This window comes from Pinus tabuliformis, chromosome 1_1 (assembly GCF_031772625.1).
Source record: "Pinus tabuliformis cultivar Carrire ecotype Pingquan chromosome 1_1, CPIR1, whole genome shotgun sequence".
NCBI lineage: Eukaryota > Viridiplantae > Streptophyta > Pinopsida > Pinales > Pinaceae > Pinus > Pinus tabuliformis.
The window spans coordinates 487452018-487475812 of NC_142297.1; the positions used below are offsets into that span (position 1 = coordinate 487452018).

General features: G+C 42.7%; 1 protein-coding gene across 1 annotated transcript in view; it reads right to left on the reverse strand.

The window, feature by feature from the left end:
* Positions 1-700: 700 nt before the first annotated feature.
* PLR1 (NAD(P)-linked oxidoreductase superfamily protein) overlaps positions 701-23795 on the reverse strand; it is a 262291-nt gene continuing 239196 nt past the window's right edge. The window contains exons 8-9 of the mRNA XM_089392128.1: positions 1019-1205; positions 701-814 (exon numbers count right to left, since the gene is read on the reverse strand). Coding sequence (XP_089248254.1) covers positions 1020-1205 — 186 coding nt within the window. The 3' untranslated portion in view covers positions 701-814; position 1019. The remainder of the gene's footprint in view (positions 815-1018; positions 1206-23795) is intronic.

The window sequence follows — 23795 nt, forward strand, 5'->3', positions numbered from 1 at the left end:
AGGTATTGGGTGAGGAGTTCTGTTGCAATGCAAAAAAACATCACACTCTCCCTTTTTTGTTGCATGAATGTATATTTAAGTACTGTTTAATCATACAAGGAAAACAGACCAATGGAAGCTCTAAGCTATAAAAGCTACTTTATCAGGCTGAGAAGCCATACATAAGCACTCTTTTTATCTATAAAACGAGTAGACCTTTTTCTTTTGGAGAAAAAAAACAAGGTTTGGATAACAATTATCTGCTATTTGAATTTTTATGACTAATTACGGCACAATTCTTATGCCGGTCAGTATGCATTTCTCAATGCCTTCAGTCATTTGACAGTACCAGAAAGACAGCATCAGAATAAGGGCTGCTCTGCAGTAACCTGTAGTTCCAGAGTCCAAATATAATAGTTAATATTCTTCTAAAGTATTAATCAAAGTACCAATTATTTATTTATTCAATTAGTTATTAAAGTGCTTTAACAAAACATGCAAATGTACCGAAATTTAGTTAAAGCTATTATTCTTAATAGTGATAGAAATTCTAACAAGAATGGTTAGAAAGAAAGAATAAAAGACACAGAATTTGCAACCAATGCAAACTTTGCAAGAAAGAACATTGAATTCTTAGAGAACATTGCAATAAATCTAATGAAACTCTATTCAATTTACCTTGGTTTCCATGTATGTCAAGATTTTGAATCTGGGAACCATATACAGGCAGCAATAAGATTTCTATTTATAATCATAAATTATCAGGAGTCCTCTGGAGCTGTCTCCATCAGCATGCTGCATAAAGGCTGCACAAGGTATTGTGCCTGTGCATTCACTGTTGTTGCACATAAAAAGGGAAAATTATCACTGATGTGCATAAATGTTGGTTTGTGGAAATAATACTTGTATAAAAGGAAAGCATAATACACACCTACTAGGAAATCATGGCATATAGTAGAGCTAACAAATCTATACAAATTCTGATGTATAAGTTGCAGAAAAGCATGAAAGAGCATGCCAGAAGAAGGTAATGAATTACATCATCTGGTTTGAAAAATATTTTGGATCATTTTGCGAGGTAACTTGCATCCCGCAGTTTCCAATTGAAATATCTCATCTGAATTAAGACGCCAACCAAGTGCACCTAGATTTTCTTTTGCTTGTTGTAGAGTCTTTACTCCAGGAATGGGAACTGTTCCTTTACAAATGCACCAGTTAATGGCAACCTGAATGAAGTATACTAATCAGACAATACGTTACAGACATATTCATTCTTCTAAATATGTATGTTATCAAATGCAAGATAGCTTAATAGTTAGAAATCAAATTACAAATGCATTGTGTGTTTGTGACTACCATCCTGATTATTAGATTACCATAGACAAAAAGTTCTCTGAATTTATCTTCTTAATTTTTGCAGTGTTTTATGCTTAGCACGATCACTTATTCCAATTCTTCTTCAATTAGCAATCACTTTTCAAATAAATTCAATCTTCCAATGACACTGAGCAATTGTAGATAGAACAGTAATTCCAATGCAACAAGGTTACTTGGGAGCAGGAGCGAAAACGGGGAGCGGGAGTGGGAGCGACATTTTCAGAAGCTCCCGGTTTGGGAGTGATTCAGGGAGCGATTTTATATATATCTATATATATATATATATATATATATTATATTTTTTATATTTTGATGCATATATGTCAACAAAAGCATGTAGAATGATTAATTAGATATAAAAAGCATAAAAAAACATAGATTGAACCATATAACAACAATCATCTAGAAGTTATAATCTTCATCAACCACGCCCACAAGTTAGTAACATAGTAACATACAACATATTGAGTCTCATGATTCATCAATCTTAAAGTTTCAAGCTTTCAAAATTCAATATATAACATTTATCATCATTGATCACCAAAGTTGTACTTGTAAGTTAAGTGTAACCATTACAACAAATAATATCTAACATGAAATGAAATGTTATAAAATGAAATGAAATGAAACAACTTTCAACTTCACAAAGCATCATATTCATGATTCATTACCAATGAGTTATAATTGACAACTTCAACTTCAAACTTAAATTGTCATATATTGTTTACAAAAAATATCATAATAAATATGAAAGAATCAACAGTTATAAAAACTAGTAGAAACTAGAAAATACAAGTAAATCTATTATCTATTGCTAATTCTTGGGCCACTTGCCACAAGATTAGCACACTCCTCCTTTTCAGGGACCAACTTGTCTAATGCTTCCATATATCCTTTAGATACCTCTGGATCTGTATAGGGTTTGATCCTAACCCCACCCCCAGGTGCAGGTTGGCCCAACCAAGATGGAGAGTACTATTTTGGCATAAGGATATACACCAAGGCATGTAGTGGAACATTAATTTTATTACACCATGTACACACACAATTGTGAATCAATCTATACAAGTTGGGATCATCTTCCTAAACAATATCTTTTATTTGCTCCAACATGGTATCCATCTGCTCATACACCTCCCCAATCACTAGTTTATCTGTATTTGCAAAATGAATCATGCTATAAATGGGCTTGTTGAATTGCAATACCTGCCTCACACATGCCCAAAACAGACCATCAACAGTGGTCTCCTCCACCTGTTCAAAACCTTGCTTGTCAGCTGCATTTGTAACCCTGTCCTTTAATACCTGTTAGTGTAGACTTCATACCATGTAAGCCAATGACTCTCTTACCTTCAAAAAGCGCTTGAAGGTGAGGTAATAGCTAGCAAATCTAGTCTTCGCAATCTTCAACGGCTCCAATATTGAGTGACTGCGGAAAAGCCCATGTGTATTGTTATGATTTGTAATAAATTTTATCATTTGTTTGCCTCTCTTGTAGAAATCACCAATCCATTTGTAGTGTTGGTCTTTGTTCTTAATAATATCATGCATCAAAAGGTTCATTATGTGAACCAAACACCCAGACCAAAATATGTTGGGGTATTTATCCGCAATAATTGTTCTCGTTGCCTTACAATTAACAACATTATCAATGATGACTTGGATGACATTGTATGGCCCAATACGTTCAATTTTTTCAAGTAATGGTTCTTCAATGTTGATATCGGTCTTGAACTTCTCTGAGTAATCATAGGCTAAAAGAAAGATGGCACCACTAACAGAAACAACAAGAACACTTATCAAGCCCCAAGGGTTAGCTCAGTTGGTCAAAATCAGTGCCTCGCCGTTCGAGAGGTCACAGGGTCCATTATGCCCAAAGCCCTTAGGGTTAGGCCTTGCTAGTAGGCCGCAGGGCTAGATTCCCTTCGAGGTCGATCAACCCAGATTTTTTTGTGGATGTAGCGACCACCGTTGACCAAGGTGTCCGAACACTTATCAATGGCTTTCCTTTTACATTTGTCCATCCATCAGATATAATGGACATCCCATGCTCAATCCAAGAATTTGTCATTCTACTCAAAGAATGTGATATTTTTGCTTTTTCATGTTCAAGTCCAACGGTTCTAGCCTTGTCATACCCAGGGCTCTTGTATCCTTTGGGGGCATCATTTATGGCAGAAACCATTTCATGCCAATAAGGTGAGCGAAGAACATTGAATGGTATCCCACATACATAGAGAAACTGATAAATTGAATCCTCATCATTCGTGCACCCTTTGTCAAGGAAATCTGATATGGTTCTACGCCTTAAAGAGATGTTTGTTCATGTGCCTCCATATCCACTTCCATGGGAGGATGCGGAAGGAGTTCTTTGTGCATGTTGATGTGATTGTGAGCTATGTTCAAAGAAACCCTTTGATTTTTTAGATTTATATTGGGCTTTCTCCTCTTCCCTTATGAATTTGGCTCTATCTGTTGTTGACACACTTACACAAGTTTTGATTCGTATTGGTTTATCTTCATTCCATGGCCTTTTCCCACAGAGGTGCCTTCTGGCACGAGTATATGAACCTGTGTAAGTTTTTTTGCAATGGGGGCATGCAAATTTAGTGGTTCCACCTCCTTTCCCTCCTTCGGGCCTAGAAACATATTTCCACAATGGGGTTTGGTCAGGTTTAGTTTTTGGGGCCTCATCATGTCCACTCTCTTCCTCCTCACCAAGGTACTCCTCTCCAGGGTTTTCATCAAATCCACTATAACCCACTTCTTCATCCTCTTCTTGATCATGATCAACCCTCCTCCTTCTACTCTCCAACACCATAATAACCAAAAAAGGAACGAACAAGAAGAAAATGCTAAGCCATATAGCCATGATGTTTGAACTTTGAAGCTTTGAGTCTGCAAAAAAATGGAGGAATGGGAATGGGAATGGGAAATAGAGAATTTTTTTATTTTATTTAGCAATGAACATTAAAATCAAAAATGCTAGATTAGAGTGTAGATCCTACCTCTTTGGCCTTCAATCCCAAGCTTCAATCTCCCTTTCAAGCTCCTCAAGCTCCTCCAAGCTCCGCTCTCTTGCTCTGTCTTGTTCTCTCCAAGCTCCAAACTCTCTCGAACTCTCTCTTGCTCTCTCCAATGGTGAATAATGCGAAGGGAGAGGGTCTTTCTATCCTTTTCCCACTGCCCTTTCCCTCCCTTTCCTCTCCCTCCCCGTCGTCGGCTGTCACCCCTCTCTCTCAGTGGCGCGGCTTTTTCCGACGCCGACGGGAGCGATTTTTAAGAGGGGGAGCGGTCGGGAGTGATCGCTCCCCGACCGATCCCCCTCTTAAAAATTGCTCCCGGAGCGAAGGGGAGTAGTCAAGGAGCAGGCACTCCCGACCGCTCCCCTAATCGCTCCCTAAAAACCAAGGAGTGTTTTTTTTAAGGGAGTGCGCTCCTGAATAGCTCCCAAGCAGAGCGCGAATTGGGATTGGATTCGTGGGGGGGCCGCTCCCCCACAACATTGCAATGCACAATAGAAGACAGCCAAGAGAAATAATAAGAGACACAAGATTTGGTCAAAGACCAGGGAAAAACCCCACAAGGGAAAAAACCCTTTCAAAATTCTTCTTCTATTAGATTGTCATCAAATGTTCAATAGAGAGATACAATGTTCCAATTCATCCACAATGAATCAAAGGTCAACAACTTTGACCTATCCAATTCAACTAACCAATATTCAATGGGAGATGAGCCCAAAAGTCAAATCTGATCCAAAGTCAAAGTCTACACTTTTGGTCAAAGTCAACATAAGTCAACAGCAATCAAAGATTCCCTAATCAATCAACATTTAGCAGCCAAAGTGCCTCCAAAATAGCTCACTCAACAGTCAAAGGATGTAGCCTTCCAAGCTCAGTCAAACCCAATGAAAAAAGTCAACAAAAGGTCATTCAAAAGAGAGAAATCTTGTGGTCAAACTTCAGAATTTTCTACCATCAACTGTAGTCAAGGTCTGCGATAAACCCAAGTCAAGCTGCCCAAAAAAGTTTGGCTTCTTTACCAATCAATTCTGCCTTCCAAAATCGAAATTTTCCAAGTCAAACCAAATCAAAACAAGTCAAAGTTGGTCAACGGTTCGTCAAACTATCCCAATCATAATGTCAACGCAGAAAACAGAAAATGCCTCCTTCCCTTCGCACATGTGAACTTGGAATTCCTATTTTCAGACTTGTATGAACCAAATCAATCAAGGGAGAAGTGATGAGTTGATGATGCTCCAAAGTGATGAGACATGATATGTATTTATATGCAGTGGAGGATAAAACAGAAAACAGAAAATGCCTCCTTCCCTTCGCACATGTGAACTTGGAATTCCTATTTTCAGACCTGTATGAACCAAATCAATCAAGGGAGAAGTGATGAGTTGATGATGCTCCAAAGTGATGCGACATGATATGTATTTATATGCAGTGGAGGAGATCCAATTTGACCTTTAGGCCGACCTGAATTTTTGTGCACATGGGTTCCATCATTAAAAATAATATTTTTCCTTGAGCAAATTAAATTTTTCCAAGGGCTAGTAGGGGTCTTTCTTGATGAGGAACATTGTCCAAAGGAAGGAATTCGTCCTTGAGCTGTCAAATTAACAATCCTTGACAAGGCTAGTTTTCAAACTTTGAGAGTAAATTACAAAAACTTTCAACAAAATGACTTGGAAAAAGTAACTGTTCACAAGGTCTCCATTTTGAGTCCTTTACCATTTCTAACCTCTATTGTTGTCATCTTGATTCTTCTTCCCACTAACCGTACCTCAATTGAAGTAGTGTTGTTGTTGTACAAACTAGCAGGGCTAGTAAATAGGCTAAAACTAGAGGGCACAACAACACCTTGGGACAAAGGCCCACTGTCACCATAGCCTATGTCCCCTTCTCTTCTCGGATTTTCACCGAAAGGAGGAGTCCCAATATCCCTCACTTGTGATAGATGTTCCTAGGATAGGTTTTAAGTGAGGCAAGGTGGCTCATTCAATGGAAAGGTTCAATGAAAGTACGAGCTTTGGGAGAAGCTAGGAGGACTTCTAAGAAAAACACCTTGAAAGGAAGACTACCCGAGGCCTAGGGTTGTGATATTTGACGAGATAGAAGTTCATCCAAGGTCTAGATAGACAAGAGAAAAGGCTATGATTGATATACTTCAACAAGTACTAAAGCACAAGCCTTCAAAGAATCCCCAAGTTGAAGGATTAGCACCTAGGGTTCCCTCTTGATGTGATGGTTAGGGCATCAAATTTTATGGAGAATCCATCGTGAGAATTACCTAAAATATGGAAGAGAGTTAGAGGAAACACCAATGCAGAAGGTTGTCTAGATCCGAGGAAATTTGTTGGAATAGAGCTAGATCTAAGCCGTTGATGATAAGATCTAGTCTCTAGAATTTTTTGCAGGGCCAGTTATTGAAGAATTTGTGGTGAAATTGAATTCTGAAGCAGATTTAATTTCTAAGATATTTGCCTCAAGTTTTGTGTTTTCAGGTGCCACATTCATTGAGGAAAGATTGGACAAGTTGGGCAAGTGATCTTCAAGGCCTTGGGCCTTTGGTTTGACCTCTTAACCCCTGCTCATTTCACTATTTACCTACAACAGTCATATTTAAATCATAACAGTGATAAAAATTCATAAAATGCTCCAGAAATCGCTCATAACTGTTGTTTTTCCACGACCCTGGTGTCTGGGATAGAATCTTAAATATCTGACGCTACCAAAGCAAGAATCACAACAAAACTACTTTCCACACCGGAATATAAACAACAATAAATCTACTAGTGCACAAAATATAGACAACTTTTTACAATTTTAAACCCAACTTCGTCATATCAATCAAATTGAATAATACAATAGTCTAGGGCTCCCGTACCCGGAATAACGACCCTCAAATATCCACTAGTACAAGAATACAAAACTGGGGCTTGGTGTCAATCCATTGACAGCCAATCTACACTCAACAAGATACTATGACCATCTGGTTGTAGCACGCCCCTCTCAGCTCCTCTTGGTCGTACCCTGTATCTGTCATGTCCTTTGGCTACTGATTTGCAACACTACCTCTATCAATGATCCAAGTCCATCTAGCCACTGAACCTCGGCTCTCCAATCTAATCACTAGTTGTGCCTTAGTCCATCAAGGGAGCAACTCATCGACACTCCTGTCAAGTTGTTCACAACTTCGTTTATGAACAACTCACAACTGTCCACTATTGCTCCTCAGCTACTCAGGGACTTCAGCCCATTATGGTCTTCTTGCACTGCTCCAATGAAGACTAACATAGGGCATAGAGGGCTGCCACCTATCACTCCAAGATGTCCATCTCCCACAATGAACACAAGCTAGGTTTACCCATCTTCTTTTGTAGAAGTCCTTCTCCACACACAAGTCTAGGGTTGCTCAACTGCTCCTCTAGTTGATCAAATTTTGAGCTCAACTTCTTCCACTCTAGCGACCACCTAAGTCCATGAATACTGTGCACCCCAGACTCCAACTTGGTTACTATCACGTTGTCCGCCAATAGATAATAAATGCCCAATCCTTGTCCACACTTGGTCCACTCCCACGCTGCCCTCTAACAGACCACGAGTGACCAATCCTTATTGTAGCATATGCTCCTAGTTAGGGCATCCTTACACCTAGGAAACCCTCCTCTTGGCTGCTAATAGACTCCATCAAATTGTCCTCTCCTAGGACACTACATCTATTGATTTGTGGTAGCATCGTATGTGCTCTAGCCATGAAAATTGGTGGAGAGGCTAAGGCACATAAGATCTCCAAGACCCAGCAATGGTTTGGGGAAATTCCACTCGGTTGGAGAGATATTAAAACAATTACTATTTTTAATGGGGTTCCTAAGTCTAAACTTAGGAAAATTAAAATATTAATGGGTATTAATATCAAATTGGGTGAGAATGTTCTAAATGACATGGATCAAGCCAAATCTAATCTTAGCCATTGATTAGGGACTTAATCTCGGCCATTGAAGACTCAACAGGAAAAGTATAAGAGGAAGTTTGAGGATGTTGATTTGGGATAGCATCGGATGTGCTCTAGCCACAAAATTTGGTGGAGAGGTTGGGGCACATGAGATATCCAATACCCAGAAAGGGTTTGAGCAGATTCTAATCAGATCAGGAGATATTAAAATAATTAATATTTTTAATGGAGTCCCTAAGTCTAGACTCTAAACTTAGGGAAAATAAAATATTAATGTGTATTAATATGAATCTGTGTTAGAGTGGTCCAAAAGACATGGATCAAGCCAGATCTAATCTTAGCCATTGATTAGGGACTTAATCTTGGCCGTTGAGATGTCAACAGGAAAAGTATAAGAGGAGGCTTGAGGGTCATTTGGAGAAGACACCGGAGTGATCAATCATTCTATTCTCTAGAGCGAGGTTTGCTAAGAGAGATAGAATCAGTGCTCGGAGAGCGGCTGAGGGTCATTGAGTACAGAGAGACAGAGAAGCAGAGATAGTGTCGGGATAGTAGCAAAGCAGCCAGAGAGAGAGACACAGGAGCAGCCAGTGCTCACGCAGGGCCACACAGAGGTAGCTAAGTGTTACGCAGAGCACTAGAGGGGGCAGCGTAGCTGACGCAGAGGCTTATAGAGCTGACACAGGGCCTCCTCGGGCTGACGCAGGCCAAGATAGGCTGACGCAGGGCCAGCGTTGAGCTAGGAGAGGCTGACACAACCCAGATTGGGTAGACGCTGGGGTTTCTGGGGCAAATTAGTACTGAGTAGCTGCCGGAAGGATAATCCAGGGTTTCAACCAGTAGATTTTCTAGAAACTGAGAGGTATTACTGCTAAGGAAATTCTCTGTTGGGTAAGCTAGTTTCGGCACCTAGATTGTACTCTGATATTGCTTAATAAGAAAACCCTCAGATAGCTGCACCGGTTTTCCCACATTGGGTTTTTCCAAGGACATTAGTCCAAAAAAAATGGTTTCATATGGTGCGTTTATTCTTGTTTCTTTTAGTTGTTGATCTATAATATGTTGAGCATGCATTGGTGTTTATTTTCAGTGTTTACTTTGTAAATAACTCGAGGAAAAATAACAAGTAAGTAAGAATAAATCAGATAAAGTGCATGAAGGGTTTCTAACTAAGTAAACTTAGAAACTTCAACATGGTATCAGAGTGTGATTGCAGATCACAGGAGGACTAAAAGACATCATCCGAGCGGTGCAATAGCAGCAGAAAACAATGGTCTTGAGGTGACAAAATTTGTTTCTAGCAACGCAGAAGCCAAGGAGTGTGACGTAGAGCCGGCCAGGGCCACGCAGAGGAAGTCGAGAGCTACGCAGAGCCCTAGAGAGGCCAGCGTTGTTGATGCAGAGGGCCAGAGGGCTGATGCAGGGCATCCCAGGGTTGACGCAAACCCATTCGAGTGATGTAGAGCCAACGTGAAGCAGAAAGGGGCTGACGCAGTTCACAGATAGGTAGTTGCTGGGATCTAGAAGGTTGCAGGAATATTGCAGAGTGGAGTTGGTGAGGTACTGTAGTCAAAACAGTACCTGACAGAGCAGGCCCAGAGGAGTTGTTACCGAGGGTTTCTAGCCGAGGAACTCGGATCAGCAGTGCAGTTGCACAAGACGATCAGAGTAGGGGGCATCTCGACAAGCGGCAGAAGGATTTCCAGGAGGGAAATCAGGACTCAGAGGGAGTCCAGAAGAGAACTTCCAGACGGGAAGTAGAGACTCAGAGGAGTTGAACAGAGAACTTCCAGGAGGGAAGTAGAGGAGCATCATGGCACTACACGGGGTAAGAGACCAGGATAGACTGGACGGAGCATCGAACTTCGCAGTCTGGAAGGCCAGAATCTTATCAGTGCTTAACAAGAATCATGTCAATAACTTTGCCTTGAAGGTAATAGTTGTCCCAGTCGACCCCAGTGATAATGACAGGTACGAGGAGGCAATGGTGAGGGCCAAGTGCACTACCCTTGACGGGGTCAAGGATCATGTGGTACCACATATAACCAAGAAGGAAATGGCATTTGAGATGTGGGAGGCTCTCAAGAAGCTGTATCAGCATACTTATGTGCAAAGAAGAATGTTGCTTGAGAATCAGTTGAGGTCGTATCAGATGAAGAAGGGGAAACCGATTAACACCTTCCTCAGAGGACTAAATGAGATCTGAGATCAGTTGACTGCTATAGAGGTGACACCGGATCAGGAGTTGATGGTGAGGACAACCTTGAATGTTGTCTCAAAATACTAGGAAGTATTTGTCCCGAGTATACTGGGCAAAGGGACACTTCCACCTTGGGACGAGATGTGGGCAGCTCTTCGCCAGGAAGAGATTAGACAGCAGGCGAAGACGGGTAGCAACAACAAGTCAAGCAGGAGGAGGAAGATGTGGCCTTAGCATCTGAGGGAAAGCAGGAAAAGCGAAAGAAGAAAGATCTCTCCAAGATCAAGTGCTTCCACTGTGGGGTGTTGGGTCATTATGCGACCCAGTGTCCAAGGAAGAAGAGTAAGGGAGAGTCTTCCGAGACTAAGGCAGTGCCAGCATGGGCAGAGAAGGAAGTTTTGACATACGACGACTGTGCCATGAGTGCACACGCACCACTTGAGCGGAAGTGTGGAGACATCGAGCTGTAGTCAGACGGACTACAGGAGATGAGGGGCAAGATCCTCGAGGTACCCAGCCTCTTGGATTAGACCTTGCTATGGGAGCCCCGAAGAGGAGTAGCAGGACTAGCTGAGTCGGGTAGAGACGGATGCGGATGAAGATGCAGAGAGAGCTACAGTGCAGGAGTCCCAAGACAGCTCGAGGCTAGCAAGCTGCAAAAGTGCGAGAGGCACAGGAGTGTTGCACCAGTGCAGGATGGCACAGAGAGGTGTGCAATGGTGCAAGATGCAAGGAGTTGTTGCAGCAACCTAGAGGTCAAAGAGGGAGCACTTGTCAGCGGCAAAGGGAGCTTCAACATCAATGAGTGTCTCTAGCCCAACAGGGAGGTCAGATTGGGAGATCGTTACTTACTTCTCAATAATTGAGTTGCAATGCAGCAGTGGGCAACACGATGCAGCATGATGAGACGAGGTGCAATGCAGATGCAGTGCTGGGAGAAAGGACCAACAGCAGCACAGATGCAGAGGGAGTTGTTGTACAGATGCAACAGTGGCAGTGGCAGAACCATGGGCAGCAATACAGGATGCAACAGTGCAGAGGATGTTGGGCAGGAAGGCCTAGCATCAGCACAGGTATTGATGCCGGATGATCAGAGTAATACTCAGTGAGGAGTATTGCTAGAGCATAGTCCTTGCTAAGAGGGAGTGTTGATTTGGGGTAGCATCGGATGTGCTCTAGCAATGAAATTTGGTGGAGAGGTTGGGGCACATGAGATCTCCAATACCTAGAAAGGGTTTGGGCAGGTTCTAATCAGATCAGGAGATATTAAAATAATTAATATTTTTCGTGGAGTCCCTAAGTCTAAACTTAGGGAAAATAAAATATTAATGTGTATTAATATGAATCTGTGTTAGAGTGGTCCAAAAGACATGGATCAAGCTAGATCTAATCTTAGCCGTTGATTAGGGACTTAATCTCGGTCATTGAGATGTCAACAGGAAAAGTATAAGAGGAGGCTTGAGGGTCACTTGGAGAAGACACCAGAGTGATCAGTCATTCTATTCTCTAGAGCGGGGTTTGCTAAGAGAGATAGAATCAGTGATTAGAGAGCAGCTGAGGGGCATTGAGTACAGAGAGACAGAGAGGCAGAGATAGTGCCGGGATAGCAGCAGAGCAGCCAGAGAGAGAGATGCAGGAGCAACCAATGCTCACGTAGGGCCACACAGAGGCAGCGAAGTGCTGCGCATAGCACCAGAGGGGCTAGCGTAGCTGACGCAAAGGCTTAGAGAGCTAATGCAGGGCCTCTTGGGGCTAACGCAGGCCAAGATAGGCTGATGTAGGGCCAGCGCTGAGCTAGGAGAGGCTGACGCAGTCCAGATTGGGCAGACGCTGGGGTTTCTGGTGTAGATTGGTGCTGAGTAGCTACCAGAAGGATAATCCGAGGTTTCGACCAGTAGATTTTCTAGAAACAGAGGTATTACTGCTAAGGAAATTCTTTGTTGGGTAGGTGATCCAAAATGGATTTTGGATAGATTCCTAAGTCAAGGTGTTCCTCACAGAGGAAAAATGAAAGTCCAAGGAAGTTCTTGGAAATAGCCCCATTTCAGAGATCCTCTCCTCTTGAATCTACTACAACTTGAATGGGAAAAAATGGACTTAGGATGCAGAAGTTATCGCTTAAGGAAGATGCCCTTTGTTCCTTAGAAAAAGAGGCAAAATCCTTTAAAAAGGTTAAAAAAACCCTTCAAAAGGGGAAATCGCATCGGACCAAGGCAAAAGAGCAGATTAAGTGAAAAAGGGAAGCCACCCCCGATCGCCGATCCCTGACATATCAGGTCGGAGGAAGGCACATGTGATATAACATAGGGATCGGGCCGAGAAATATGTCGATCGCCGATATCGGCGGATCGCAATCGGCGATGCCACGAGGCAAAGGCGGGACCCCGCGATGCTCGATATGCCAATCGCCGATATCGTCGAATCGCAATCAGCGTCGGCATCGGTCATGCCATATGGGAAACCCCGAGCCCATGCGATACGCAACTACGATATCACAATATCGCGTCGGGGTCATGCGATGGAGCAGGCCACATATATATGTGCTGATGCGATGCGACGAACCCGAAAGGGTTTTGTAAACGCCACTACATAAATATTTCAGATCCGGCTAAAGCCATTGTTACGGGATTTTTACGATGTTTTAATGTGTTTTAAATATAAAAGGAAATCCACGAAACAAGCGGGATTTCGGGAGGACCCAAAGGCGATAAGTGGTTTGGGCCGGGCTCCGCCCGAGCCCATACAATGGCTACCACGTGTCTAGTTCGAGGAGAGGGAAAACCACCCTTATCGGGTGGTTAACCCCTGTACAAAAGGGCCACCTGAAATGAACCACCACTGTTGGATCTAGATCTCTCAGATCAACAGTGGGGATGCGAACACGATTTAAAAGGTGGACCCGAAGGAATATAAGGCGAGGTTCATAGTTTTGAAGTCCGATAGACACGTTTTGGCGGACTTTTCCTGTGTTTGAACGCATTTCCCTCTGTAAACAGAGAATGACCGTTTCAGGGATTTCAAAAGGCCCAATGCACTCATCCATTGCAGAACAGGTGGCCACCTCCCCAAAAGGCGTTATGCCATGATTGCTAACGCTTAGAAGAGGGATTCGAGCGGACAGAGGCCAAAAGACAGAAAGCCCGAGAAAAGGGAAAACAAACAAACAACGCCAGTTGGCTTAAAAAGCCATGAATGTCAGAGACAAGGCAGCTGAATTGTTGTTGGTTGTTGAGGTTGTTGTTGGGGTTTTGTTGCTGAAAGTGAAGCCAAAGCAGGAAGCTAAGGCGAAGGAGGCAGCGCAGAAGCAAAAAGAGCAGCCGAGGGAGTCACTTGGAAGTCAAGTGAAAAGCCAAGAGGGTTGTAAACTGATAGAGAGCAGAAAGGAGCCAGAGCTGAAGAGCAAGAGCCAGAGCCAGAGCCGAAGAGCCAGAGTCAGAGCCAAGAGCCAGAACCAAGAGCCAAGAGCCAAAGCTTCAAGAGCCAAGGGATAAAATGGTGTCTGAACCCACTATTTCTGTGTAAAACAGCAGGAGTTGAGCCAAGAGCTTGTAAAAAGGACTTATACCATAATCCCAGAGAGCCTAGTTGAGTTGACTAGAGCTCACGGAGATGTAGCCCAAGAGTTGTGGGTGAACTCCTAATTAAATTGTTGTTTCTGTGTGATTGTTTATTGTTGCATTGTTTACTGTTATATGCATTTATATATCAGTTTAAGCACATCAACTTATAGCACAACAACAGAAATTAAAGTATATAATCAGTAAAAAAAAAAAATACCAGCATACACCTATATTTTCAAGCATTTCTTAATTCCGCATTGGTTAATCAATAAGACTTGGGAATATTTAAGCTTTGAAAGTGGGAGAGGTACTTGTAAGTTGGACAAGAAGCCTAAGTACCCCATTCTCAGATCAGTAGGCCAGTTTCGGCATCCAAATTGTACTCTGATATTGCTTAATAAGAAAACCCTCAGATAGTTGCACCGGTTTTCCCACATTGGGTTTTTTTGGGGACATTAGTCCAAAAATAATGGTGTCATACAACGTGTTTGTTCTTGTTTCTTTTAGTTGCTGATCTGTAATATGTTGAGCATGCACTGGTGTTTATTTTCAATATTTACTTTGTAAATAACTTGTTAAGGAAAAATAACTAGGTAGGAATAAATCAAATAAGGTGCATGAAGGGTTTCTAACTAAGTAAACTTAGAAACTTCAACAGAGGGTCAGTTGGAGATACACCAAAATTGATGCTCTTGATGCCTCAGTATAAGAGGAGGCTTGAGATGCTCTTGGCCCTCGCCATTGCCTCCTCGTACTTGTCGTTATCAGTTGGGTCAAATGGGATTGCTATCGTCCTCAAGGCGAAATGCTTGACATGATTCCTGTCTAGAACGGATAAGATTTTAGCCTTCCAGACTATGAAGTTTGAGGCTCCGTCCAGTCTGTCCTGGTCTTTTACCTCATTCACTGCCATCTGGCTGCTCCTCTACTTCCCTCCTGGAAGTTCTTGGTGTGACTCCCTCTGAGCCTCAATTTCCCTCCTGGAAACCCTTCTGCCAATGTCGAGATGGCCCCAATCTAATCGTTAGTGCAGCTGCATCAATGATCCGCATTTCTCGGCTAGAAATCCTCGGTAGCAACTCCCTCCTCCTTGGCCTTGCCCTGTTAGGTATTGTTTTGACTACAGTACCCCACCAACTCCACTTTGCAACTTACCCACAACCTCCTAAACCCTAGCAAACTGAAGGTTAGAGCTCCTAGGCTCTACGCAATCAGGCACTGGCTGAAATGCTCCCCTAGCCAACTGCGTCAACCCTCCCGGTCTTTGTGTGAGCCTTTTCTGCCCTCCTCAGTCTCTGTGCTTGCCTCTTCCTTGCTCAATCTTGATGACGCAGGCACCGCGTCACCCCTTCCTTGTTGCTACTCTGCTAGGAACAACTTCTTTCACTCGGGACAACTGTTTTTGTTGCTGCTACTTTGCTCGGCTGATGTCCTCAGTTCTCCTGTGATCTGCAACCACCCTTTGATACCATGTTGGAATTTCTAAGTCTAACTGTTAGAAACCCTTCATGTACTTTACTGATTTATTCCTACCTACTTGTTTTGTTAATTGACAAGTTATTTACCATGTAAATACTGGAAATAAATACAAGTACATGCTCCACACATTATAGATCATCAACTGAAGGAAAAAAAAACAAGCACACAAGTGACACTGTTGTTTTTGGACCAATGTTCTCGAAAAGACCCAATGTGGGAAAACCGGTGCAGCTATCTGAGGGTTTATTATTATGCAGTTTCTAAATACAATCTGGGTGCCAAAACCGGCTCACCCAACAGAGAATAATCTCGGCGATAGGACCTCTCAGTCAAAGACAGATGTTCCGGCTAAAACCCAGGATAATCACTCCGGCAGCTTCACAGCTCCAATCTACCCCACGAACCCCAGCGTCAGCCTCTAGGGATAGCGTCAGCCCTTTCTAGCCCAGTGTCACTCTGGCTTGGCCTACGTCAGCCTATAGAGGCACTGTATCAACCCTCTAGCCCTCTGCGTCACCCACGCTGGTCCTCTGAGGCACTGCGCAGCTCCTGGCTGCCTCTGCGTGAACCCCTCGCTGGTTTTGCGTCCCTCACTCTCAGCTACTACGCTGATCCTCCTGGTGTTATCTCTGCCTCTCTGCTTCTGTATTCATTGCCCCTCAGCTGCAACTTTGATCACTCTCTCGACTTCTTCAGCAAACGCAGCCCTAGAAGGTCGAAATCTTGATCAACTCGGTGTGTTCTCCAAGTGATCCTCAAGCCTCCTCTTATACTTTTCTTGTTGACAAATCAACGGCCGAGATTAAGTCCCTAATCAATGGCTAAGATTAGATTTGGCTTGATCCATGACTTTTGGACCATTCTAACACAGTTTTATATTAATTCACATTAATATTTTATTTTCCCTAAGTTTAGACTTAGGGACTCCATTAAAAATATTAATTATTTTAATATCTCCCAAACTATTTAGAATCTGCCAAAACCCTTTCTGGGTATTGGAGATCTCATGTGCCTTAGCCTCTCCACCAATTTTCGTGGTTAGAGCACATTCGATGCTACCCCAAATCAACACAAACTGCTACCAAAACTTAAGAACAAGAACACAAGATGTTGGCTCTCTGGCAGGGCCAAAACCTCTCTTCTCTTGAGAGGAAAACCCTTCGATAAGTTTTCTCTTATTGAAGCTTCTTATTGATCAATGCCAAACCTTAGGCCCTTGACTAGAATATCCTCCAAGCACAAGTCAAGTCCTTCCTCCTCTCTACACTTGGTTTCCCTGGCACTTTGTCTTCCTCCTTATGGCACTTCGTCCTCCTTCCGGCACTTTTTTCTTCCTTCAACTATTGGTGTACCTTGTTGCACTTGCTCTAGAAGAGACACTTGTGATGAGTCCCTTCCCTTTTGATGATCCCTACCTCCTCCTTGACCAAATGAGCTCTTCCTTGAGGTGTAGATGTAGACTTGGTAGGACTGTTCTGCAGCCCTAATTCTTGCACGTGTGGGAGGTTTGCTTGATGTAATATGGTTCCTCTCTCCTTCGCTTGAGGACCCTCCTTCTTCGCTTGGATAGGAGGCCTTGTAGGCCTAGATTCAAGCCCAAACAATGAGATATGCTTGACTGTAAGTTGCTGCTGTCATAACCGCAGGCAGCCCTCTTTTTCCTTCGCACATGTGACTGGTATTGGCCCTAGAACAGTCCCAAAACCTTCGCTGTCCCTTCTATCTTCTTTGCTGCACTTGGAGGCTCCTTCTTCGTCCTTCGCTCACCTTTTCTCGGCTCCTTTACTTCGTTGATTTCAGAGGTAGATGAATGTGTTCTATTTAGAGGAGTGGACAGCCTCTATATATAGAGGATTGTCCCTCCTTTAGGCTGACTTGAGGCCGACTATAGGATTGCAAGCCGACTTGACATATATATAGCTCGGATTGCTTCTTTGATGGTGCCTTTGCTTTGTAGGAGACTTGACTTTGCTTGGAGGGATATTCTTTGACTCTTATACAGACATATACATGGTGCAATATGTTGTTAAGTTCTTCAACATTTTCTTTTGACTATTTGACTCACCTATAGCACTTTAACATGTTCTAGACCTATTTCAATGAGCAAGAAACTCATTGACATATATTATAAAATACAATATTTTTCTTGAATAAATACAAATATCAAAAGTACATTTATGAAGACCAAACCTAGTTACATTTCCTTCAACAAAAACCCAAAGAGATCAAGGAGACAAGAGTACAAACTAATCTCACTCTTTCCGCCAAATCCCTCCATCAATCCATGCCTAGAAGTATCCATGATAAGTAAACGCAATACTCAATTATGAAATGACAAGACATACCTTTAGATTTGGGAGGCCCACCTTCAAACATACAATCAATACAGGAGGGTGAGGGACCACATGGTTGGCTTAGGTGGCAGAGAAATGGCACAATGAGCTAGTAGGAGGCATCAAGGGGTTGTTGGCTGCCGGATGAGGCTCATCATGGAGAAAAAAATTCTCCTGAGGATATCATCCACAAAGTGGTGGGTAACAGGCAACGTTCCCAAGAAGTGACTGTAGAGTCGATGGTGTGTTGCAGCTTGTACATTTAGATATTTGAGGTCTGATGTCCACCAGATCTCTCAGAGGGTACGAGTACCTTCATAGATGACTAGTCTAGGAAGACCTAGATCTACTCTTTGAAGACGAAGGATGAAGTCTTCAGGTGCTTCCAAGAGTTCAAGGCTCTTATGGAGAACACGATGGGAAAAAGGATCAAGGTGTTGCATACAGACAATGGAGGCGAGTATGCAGATAAGGACTTCACAAGGTTCGATGCGAAGGAGGGCATCGGAGAGTGGACAACTCCATATAATCCATGGTAGAATGGAGTAGCAGAGCAGAAGAACAAGATGATTGTTAGGACAACAAAGAGTATGTTGTATGACTAGGATATGCCCAAGTTTCTATGGGAAAAGGCATGTAGCACAATGGTTTACATACTGAACAGGGTTCCTCGCAGAGCATTGGGGAAGATAACACCAGAGGAGGTCTTCACAAGGAAGAAGCCAGAGGTCGGGCATTTCATGATCTTTGGTAGTATAGCATACTGTGATGTGTTGGATAAGAAACACACCAATCTTGATATGACTACAAAGAAGGGATATTTTGTTGACTACAACAAAACATCCAAGGCATACAAGATCTATATTCTGAGTAGCAGGAGGATCATCGTGAGACGGGACGTGAAGTTCCAAGAAGAGAAAAATTTCAGGAGATCTCACGAGTTTCCAACATGTGATCAGAGCCAGCAAGCAAAAGCTCCAATGCCTAAACAGCAACAACAGGGACAACCACAGGGACAGCATAGCACGACTACAATTACTAGTAAGAACGCTAGATTAGGTGCAGGAGATCCTATGAGTTCACAACAAACGAAGCAACAAGGGCAAGATGAGGAGATTCAAACTCCACCCACCACCAACATGAGGACAAGCACAGATGTTAAGCAGGTGTTGAAGGATGTGCAGAAGTTTGTGGGAACACCTAGGATGGCCAAGAGGGAGCGCAGACAGCCAGACAAGTATAAGGCATTGGTGACAGAGGTCATCGATAGAGAACCTTCTAGTTATGAGAAGGCTACGTGATAGGATGCCATGGTGGAGTACAACTCCATCATGATCAACGATGTATGGGAGGTCGTGCCTAGACCAGTGGACAAGGCAGTGGTCGGCTCCAGATGGATGTACAAGATTAAGTATGTTGCAGATGGCAGCATAGACAAGTACAAGGCAAGATTTGTGGCCAAAGGGTATGCGCAGAAGGAAGGAATTGACTATGAGGATCCCTTAGCACCAGTGGCCAGATATAGCTCTATCTGAATAGTTATATCTCTAGCGACGCGAATGGGATGGCAAATTCACCAGATGGACGTCAAGACAACATTCTTGAACATGGTGATAGAGGAGGTGTATATCGAACAACCAGAGGTTTTGAGACGCGTGAGAGAGGCACACATGTGTGCATGCTGAAGAGAGCACTATACGAGCTCAAATAGGTTCCCAATGCATGGTATGGTCGGATAGACAACTACTTGCAACAAATGGGCTTTGTAAAGAGCGAAGCGGATTCCAACCTTTACTATTTGATGGTGGGGGGTAAGCCACTCATCCTAGTTTTGTATGTGGATGATCTCTTCTTGACAGGGTCATCAAGGCTCATAGAGGATTGCAAGAGGTACTTCGCAGAAGAATTTGAGATGACAAACATGGGATTGATGCATTACTTCCTAGGATTGGAGGTATGGCAGATGGATGGGGAGATCTTCCTTGGTCAAAGGAGATATGCCACGGAGATTTTGAAGAGGTTTAGGATGTAGAACTATAGACCCACGTCCATGTTTATGAAAACTAACTAGAGGAAGATAGATGCATCAGAGGATGCAAATGAGGAACCAACCTTGTAAAGACAGTGTCACCAAACATTTTGTGGGTGATATCTCTAGGAGAAAAAATTTCTCCAAGATGGTCCTCAACCAGTAGCCAGCAGTCCCTTGTAGCCACCAACTAGCTCGTTTTGCCACTTCTCTGCCACGTGAGCCAACCATGTGGCCCCTCACCCATCTAGCATGATCGTATGTTTGAAGGGGGCCTCCCAAATCTAAAGGTAGGACTTGTCATTTGGTAATTGAGTATTGTAGTTTGCTTATCATGGACACTTCTGGGCATGGATTAATGGGGGGGTTTGGCGAAAAGAATGGGCTAGGTTTGTGCTCTTGTCACCTAGACCCCTTTTTGGATATTAACCTTGGATTCTAGTCCCGTGGGATCTCTTTTACTGACCATTTGGATCTAGGGAGGGTATTTCATGGGAAACCCTGATTTTGGTTGTGTTGTCCCGCTCCATCATCCAAATATATTACCCCATTTCCACTCATTTTTACCCCATTCATCACTTCTTCCACCCGGGTCCACATTCCTCCACTAGGTCCACATAGGGCTAGCTCTCCCCTTTGCCTTGCCCACACCTTGGGCCAGGCTTGGAATGATGCCCCAAAGGTTGATGCCGCTAAAAATAAAAGCAAAAGAAAAATAATCCACAGTCAACAGGAAAACATACCACAAAATGAAAAAGATGGTCGGGACAAACACATTTAGCATGTGGGTAAAGGCCAATACATGAGTTCTACCCTATTATCATGGCCATCACCCTGCTTTCTATAGGTTCTATGAGCCTCCTTCATCATATAGGAACCCATGATTGTCCCAACCCCTGGTGGGCAACGAATTGCCCTACCTAAAAGGGGGGTATCCACTGTTATATCTTACACATCATGCTCTTACCCCTTGAGCCCAAGCAGTTAATTGAAGAAAAATCATAAAAGGGCAAAAGGCATATAAAGAAGGGTGGAAAAATCAAGGTCGGGGCACCTCATGTACCATGATCGCTTCCTCATATACATTATATACCCAAGTGTGGGCTTCCCTTCTACTAGCTACCCTTGTACCTCAACATGTGGCCCAGGGCTGCCCCTTCTCATCCCCTACTCCATTCACCTCTTTAACACATATCACGACCTTTTAAAGGATGTACCTTGCACATATTGTCCCCTTTAGAAGTAGAAACCACTTAATGGGATACTTGGTTAACCCCATTTGGATTTTTGAGACATTAGCACATGCCAAAGACCATTATGGAAGGGTAGGCCATTATTAAGTCCCCACTTGTGGTCCATGGTTTGTAAGCTCTTTTACTAGATTTCCTTGATGACTCGTTATACTGGAAGGCTAGGGGATGCATTGGATATCATGCAATATTGCAGGTGGTCTCCATCTTGGGTTTGGTCTCCTATACGGGGTCCTAACCCTCCAGAGGGCTACATTGGCATATGTCGGGGGTGTGTTGAGAGCCATGGGCCTCCACAACAATAGAAAACACTCCATGGATCCCTAGAGATGTTCAAATATTGGCTCGAGATCCACCTATTGGAAGAGGAAGATGCACCTAGTTCACCTTCGCCCAGCCAACCCCACAGATGTACCATGTACTTGGCAGCTGACCCAAGATTTGTAGGATGATCTGGCATCAACTACACCATCATTTGAGCCCTTACAGATGATCTATAGGAATCTTTGACTCATTTGAAGACCCAAGAGGTTATTATTGTGCCCCCACACCCACTAAGAGCACCACAGGTTTATTGTTTGGAGAATAGGGGGGCACCCCCTTGTCCATCACTTTTGAGGGTCCTATTCTTCATTATGGCACCTATGGACCTCATTAGGCCTCTTGGAGGGCCCTACGACATGTATTGTTTAGCATTTGACCTCCTAAGAGGCTTATTATTTCATTTATGAGTTAGTTTGGTGGGCTTGTCACCAAAGGATAGTTATTTGCACATTATTTTTAGTTAATGGGCTAATGTAGGCTCAAATTAGGTAATTTGAACTCCTAATGTGTATAAAATTTAAATAGGAAAGACATGAATTCATTTTGTATCATCACTTGGATTGATCACTCTCTCTTAACAGATTTTCCCTATTCTTTTTGAAGGACAAAATTGGATGGATGGATGAATTTTGATGTTTGGATATCTTCATTTTTGTCTTGGAGATTCTATATTGGCATATGATGATGATTGGATATACTTGTTCTCACATGTAAGTGCTCTTTTAATGCTATTTTGTCATTCTTTTCTATGTCACATAAATGATGCTAGGATTTTCGCTATACAAGGCCGAAATTTTGCTTCTTTTCTTTGGTGAAAGGGTATAAATTTGTCTTTATTAGCGTTTCATCATGTTATGGGCCATTTTTGAATAAGTGAATGTTCCTAGAGATATTTCATTGAAATTTATCTTGATAAGTAATCAGTATCACATATTGTGTGAAAAATTCTGAATCTATACAAACAAAAATCCTACTGCAATCACTGGTTTATCATCTCCTACTTATTATTTCATTCTATTGATTTGTGGTAGCATCAAAAGTGCTTTAACCATGAAAATTGGTGGAGAGGCTAAAGAACATGAGATCCCCAAGACCCAGAAATGGTTTAGAGAAATTCCACGCAGTTAAAAAGATATTAAAATAATTAATATTTTTAATGGAGTTCCTAAGTCTAAACTTAGGAAAATTAAGTCAATGTGTCTTTATTAGTGTTTCATCATGTTATGGGCCATTTTTGAATAAGTGAATGTTCCTAGAGATATTTCATTGAAATTTATCTTGATAAGTCATCAGTATCACATATTGTGTGAAAAATTCTAAATCTATACAAACAAAAATCCTACTGCAGTCACTAGTTTATCATCTCCTACTTCTTATTTCATTCTGTTGATTTGTGGTAGCATCGGATGTGCTCTAGCCATGAAAATTGGTGGAGAAGCTAAAGAACATGAGATCTCCAAGACCCAGAAATGGTTTGGGGAAATTCTACCAGGTTAGAGAGATATTAAAATAATTAATATTTTTAATGTAGTTCCTAAGTCTAAACTTAGGAAAATTAAAATATTAATGGGCATTAATATTAAACTGGGTGAGAATGTTCTAAATGACATGGATCAAGTCAAATCTAATCTTACCCGTTGATTAGAGACTTAATCTCGACCATTGAAGACTCAACAGGAAAAGTATAAGAGGAGGCTTGAGGGTCAATTGGAGACACACCAAGATTTATCAGTTAGTTCGATTTTTTGGAGCGGGGTTTGCTGAGAAAATTCGAACAAGTGATCTGTTGTAGCGAGGGGCAGTGAGTACATAGCAGAGAGGCAGAGATAGTGCCTCAGGGTTAGCACAGTGACCAGAGAGGCTGACGCAGAGGCAACCATAGATGCGCAGAGCCAGAAGGAGCCACGCAGAGGCAGCTAGAGACTGCGCAGAGGCTGAGGGGCCTACGTGGGTGACGCAAAAGACCAGAGAGCAGATGCAAAGAAGCAAAAGGCTGACCCAGAAGGTTCTAGAGTTACGCTGAGGCTAGCAGGGCTGATGCAGAGCCTTGGAGAAGTGCCAGAAGGATTTTCGTGGGGCAGACTTGCTGAATATCTGTCTCGAGAAGAGGTATTACTGTCGTGTAAAAATCTCTGTTGGGTGAGCCAGTTTGGCACCCTAGTTGTACTCAAGAAATCTACATAATCATAAAACCCTCAGAACTATTGCACCGTTTGCTCGCATTTGGTTTTTCCGGGGACGATTGTCCAAAAATAACAGTGTCCTTTGTGTGTTTGTCTAGTATTTCAGTTGCTGATCTGT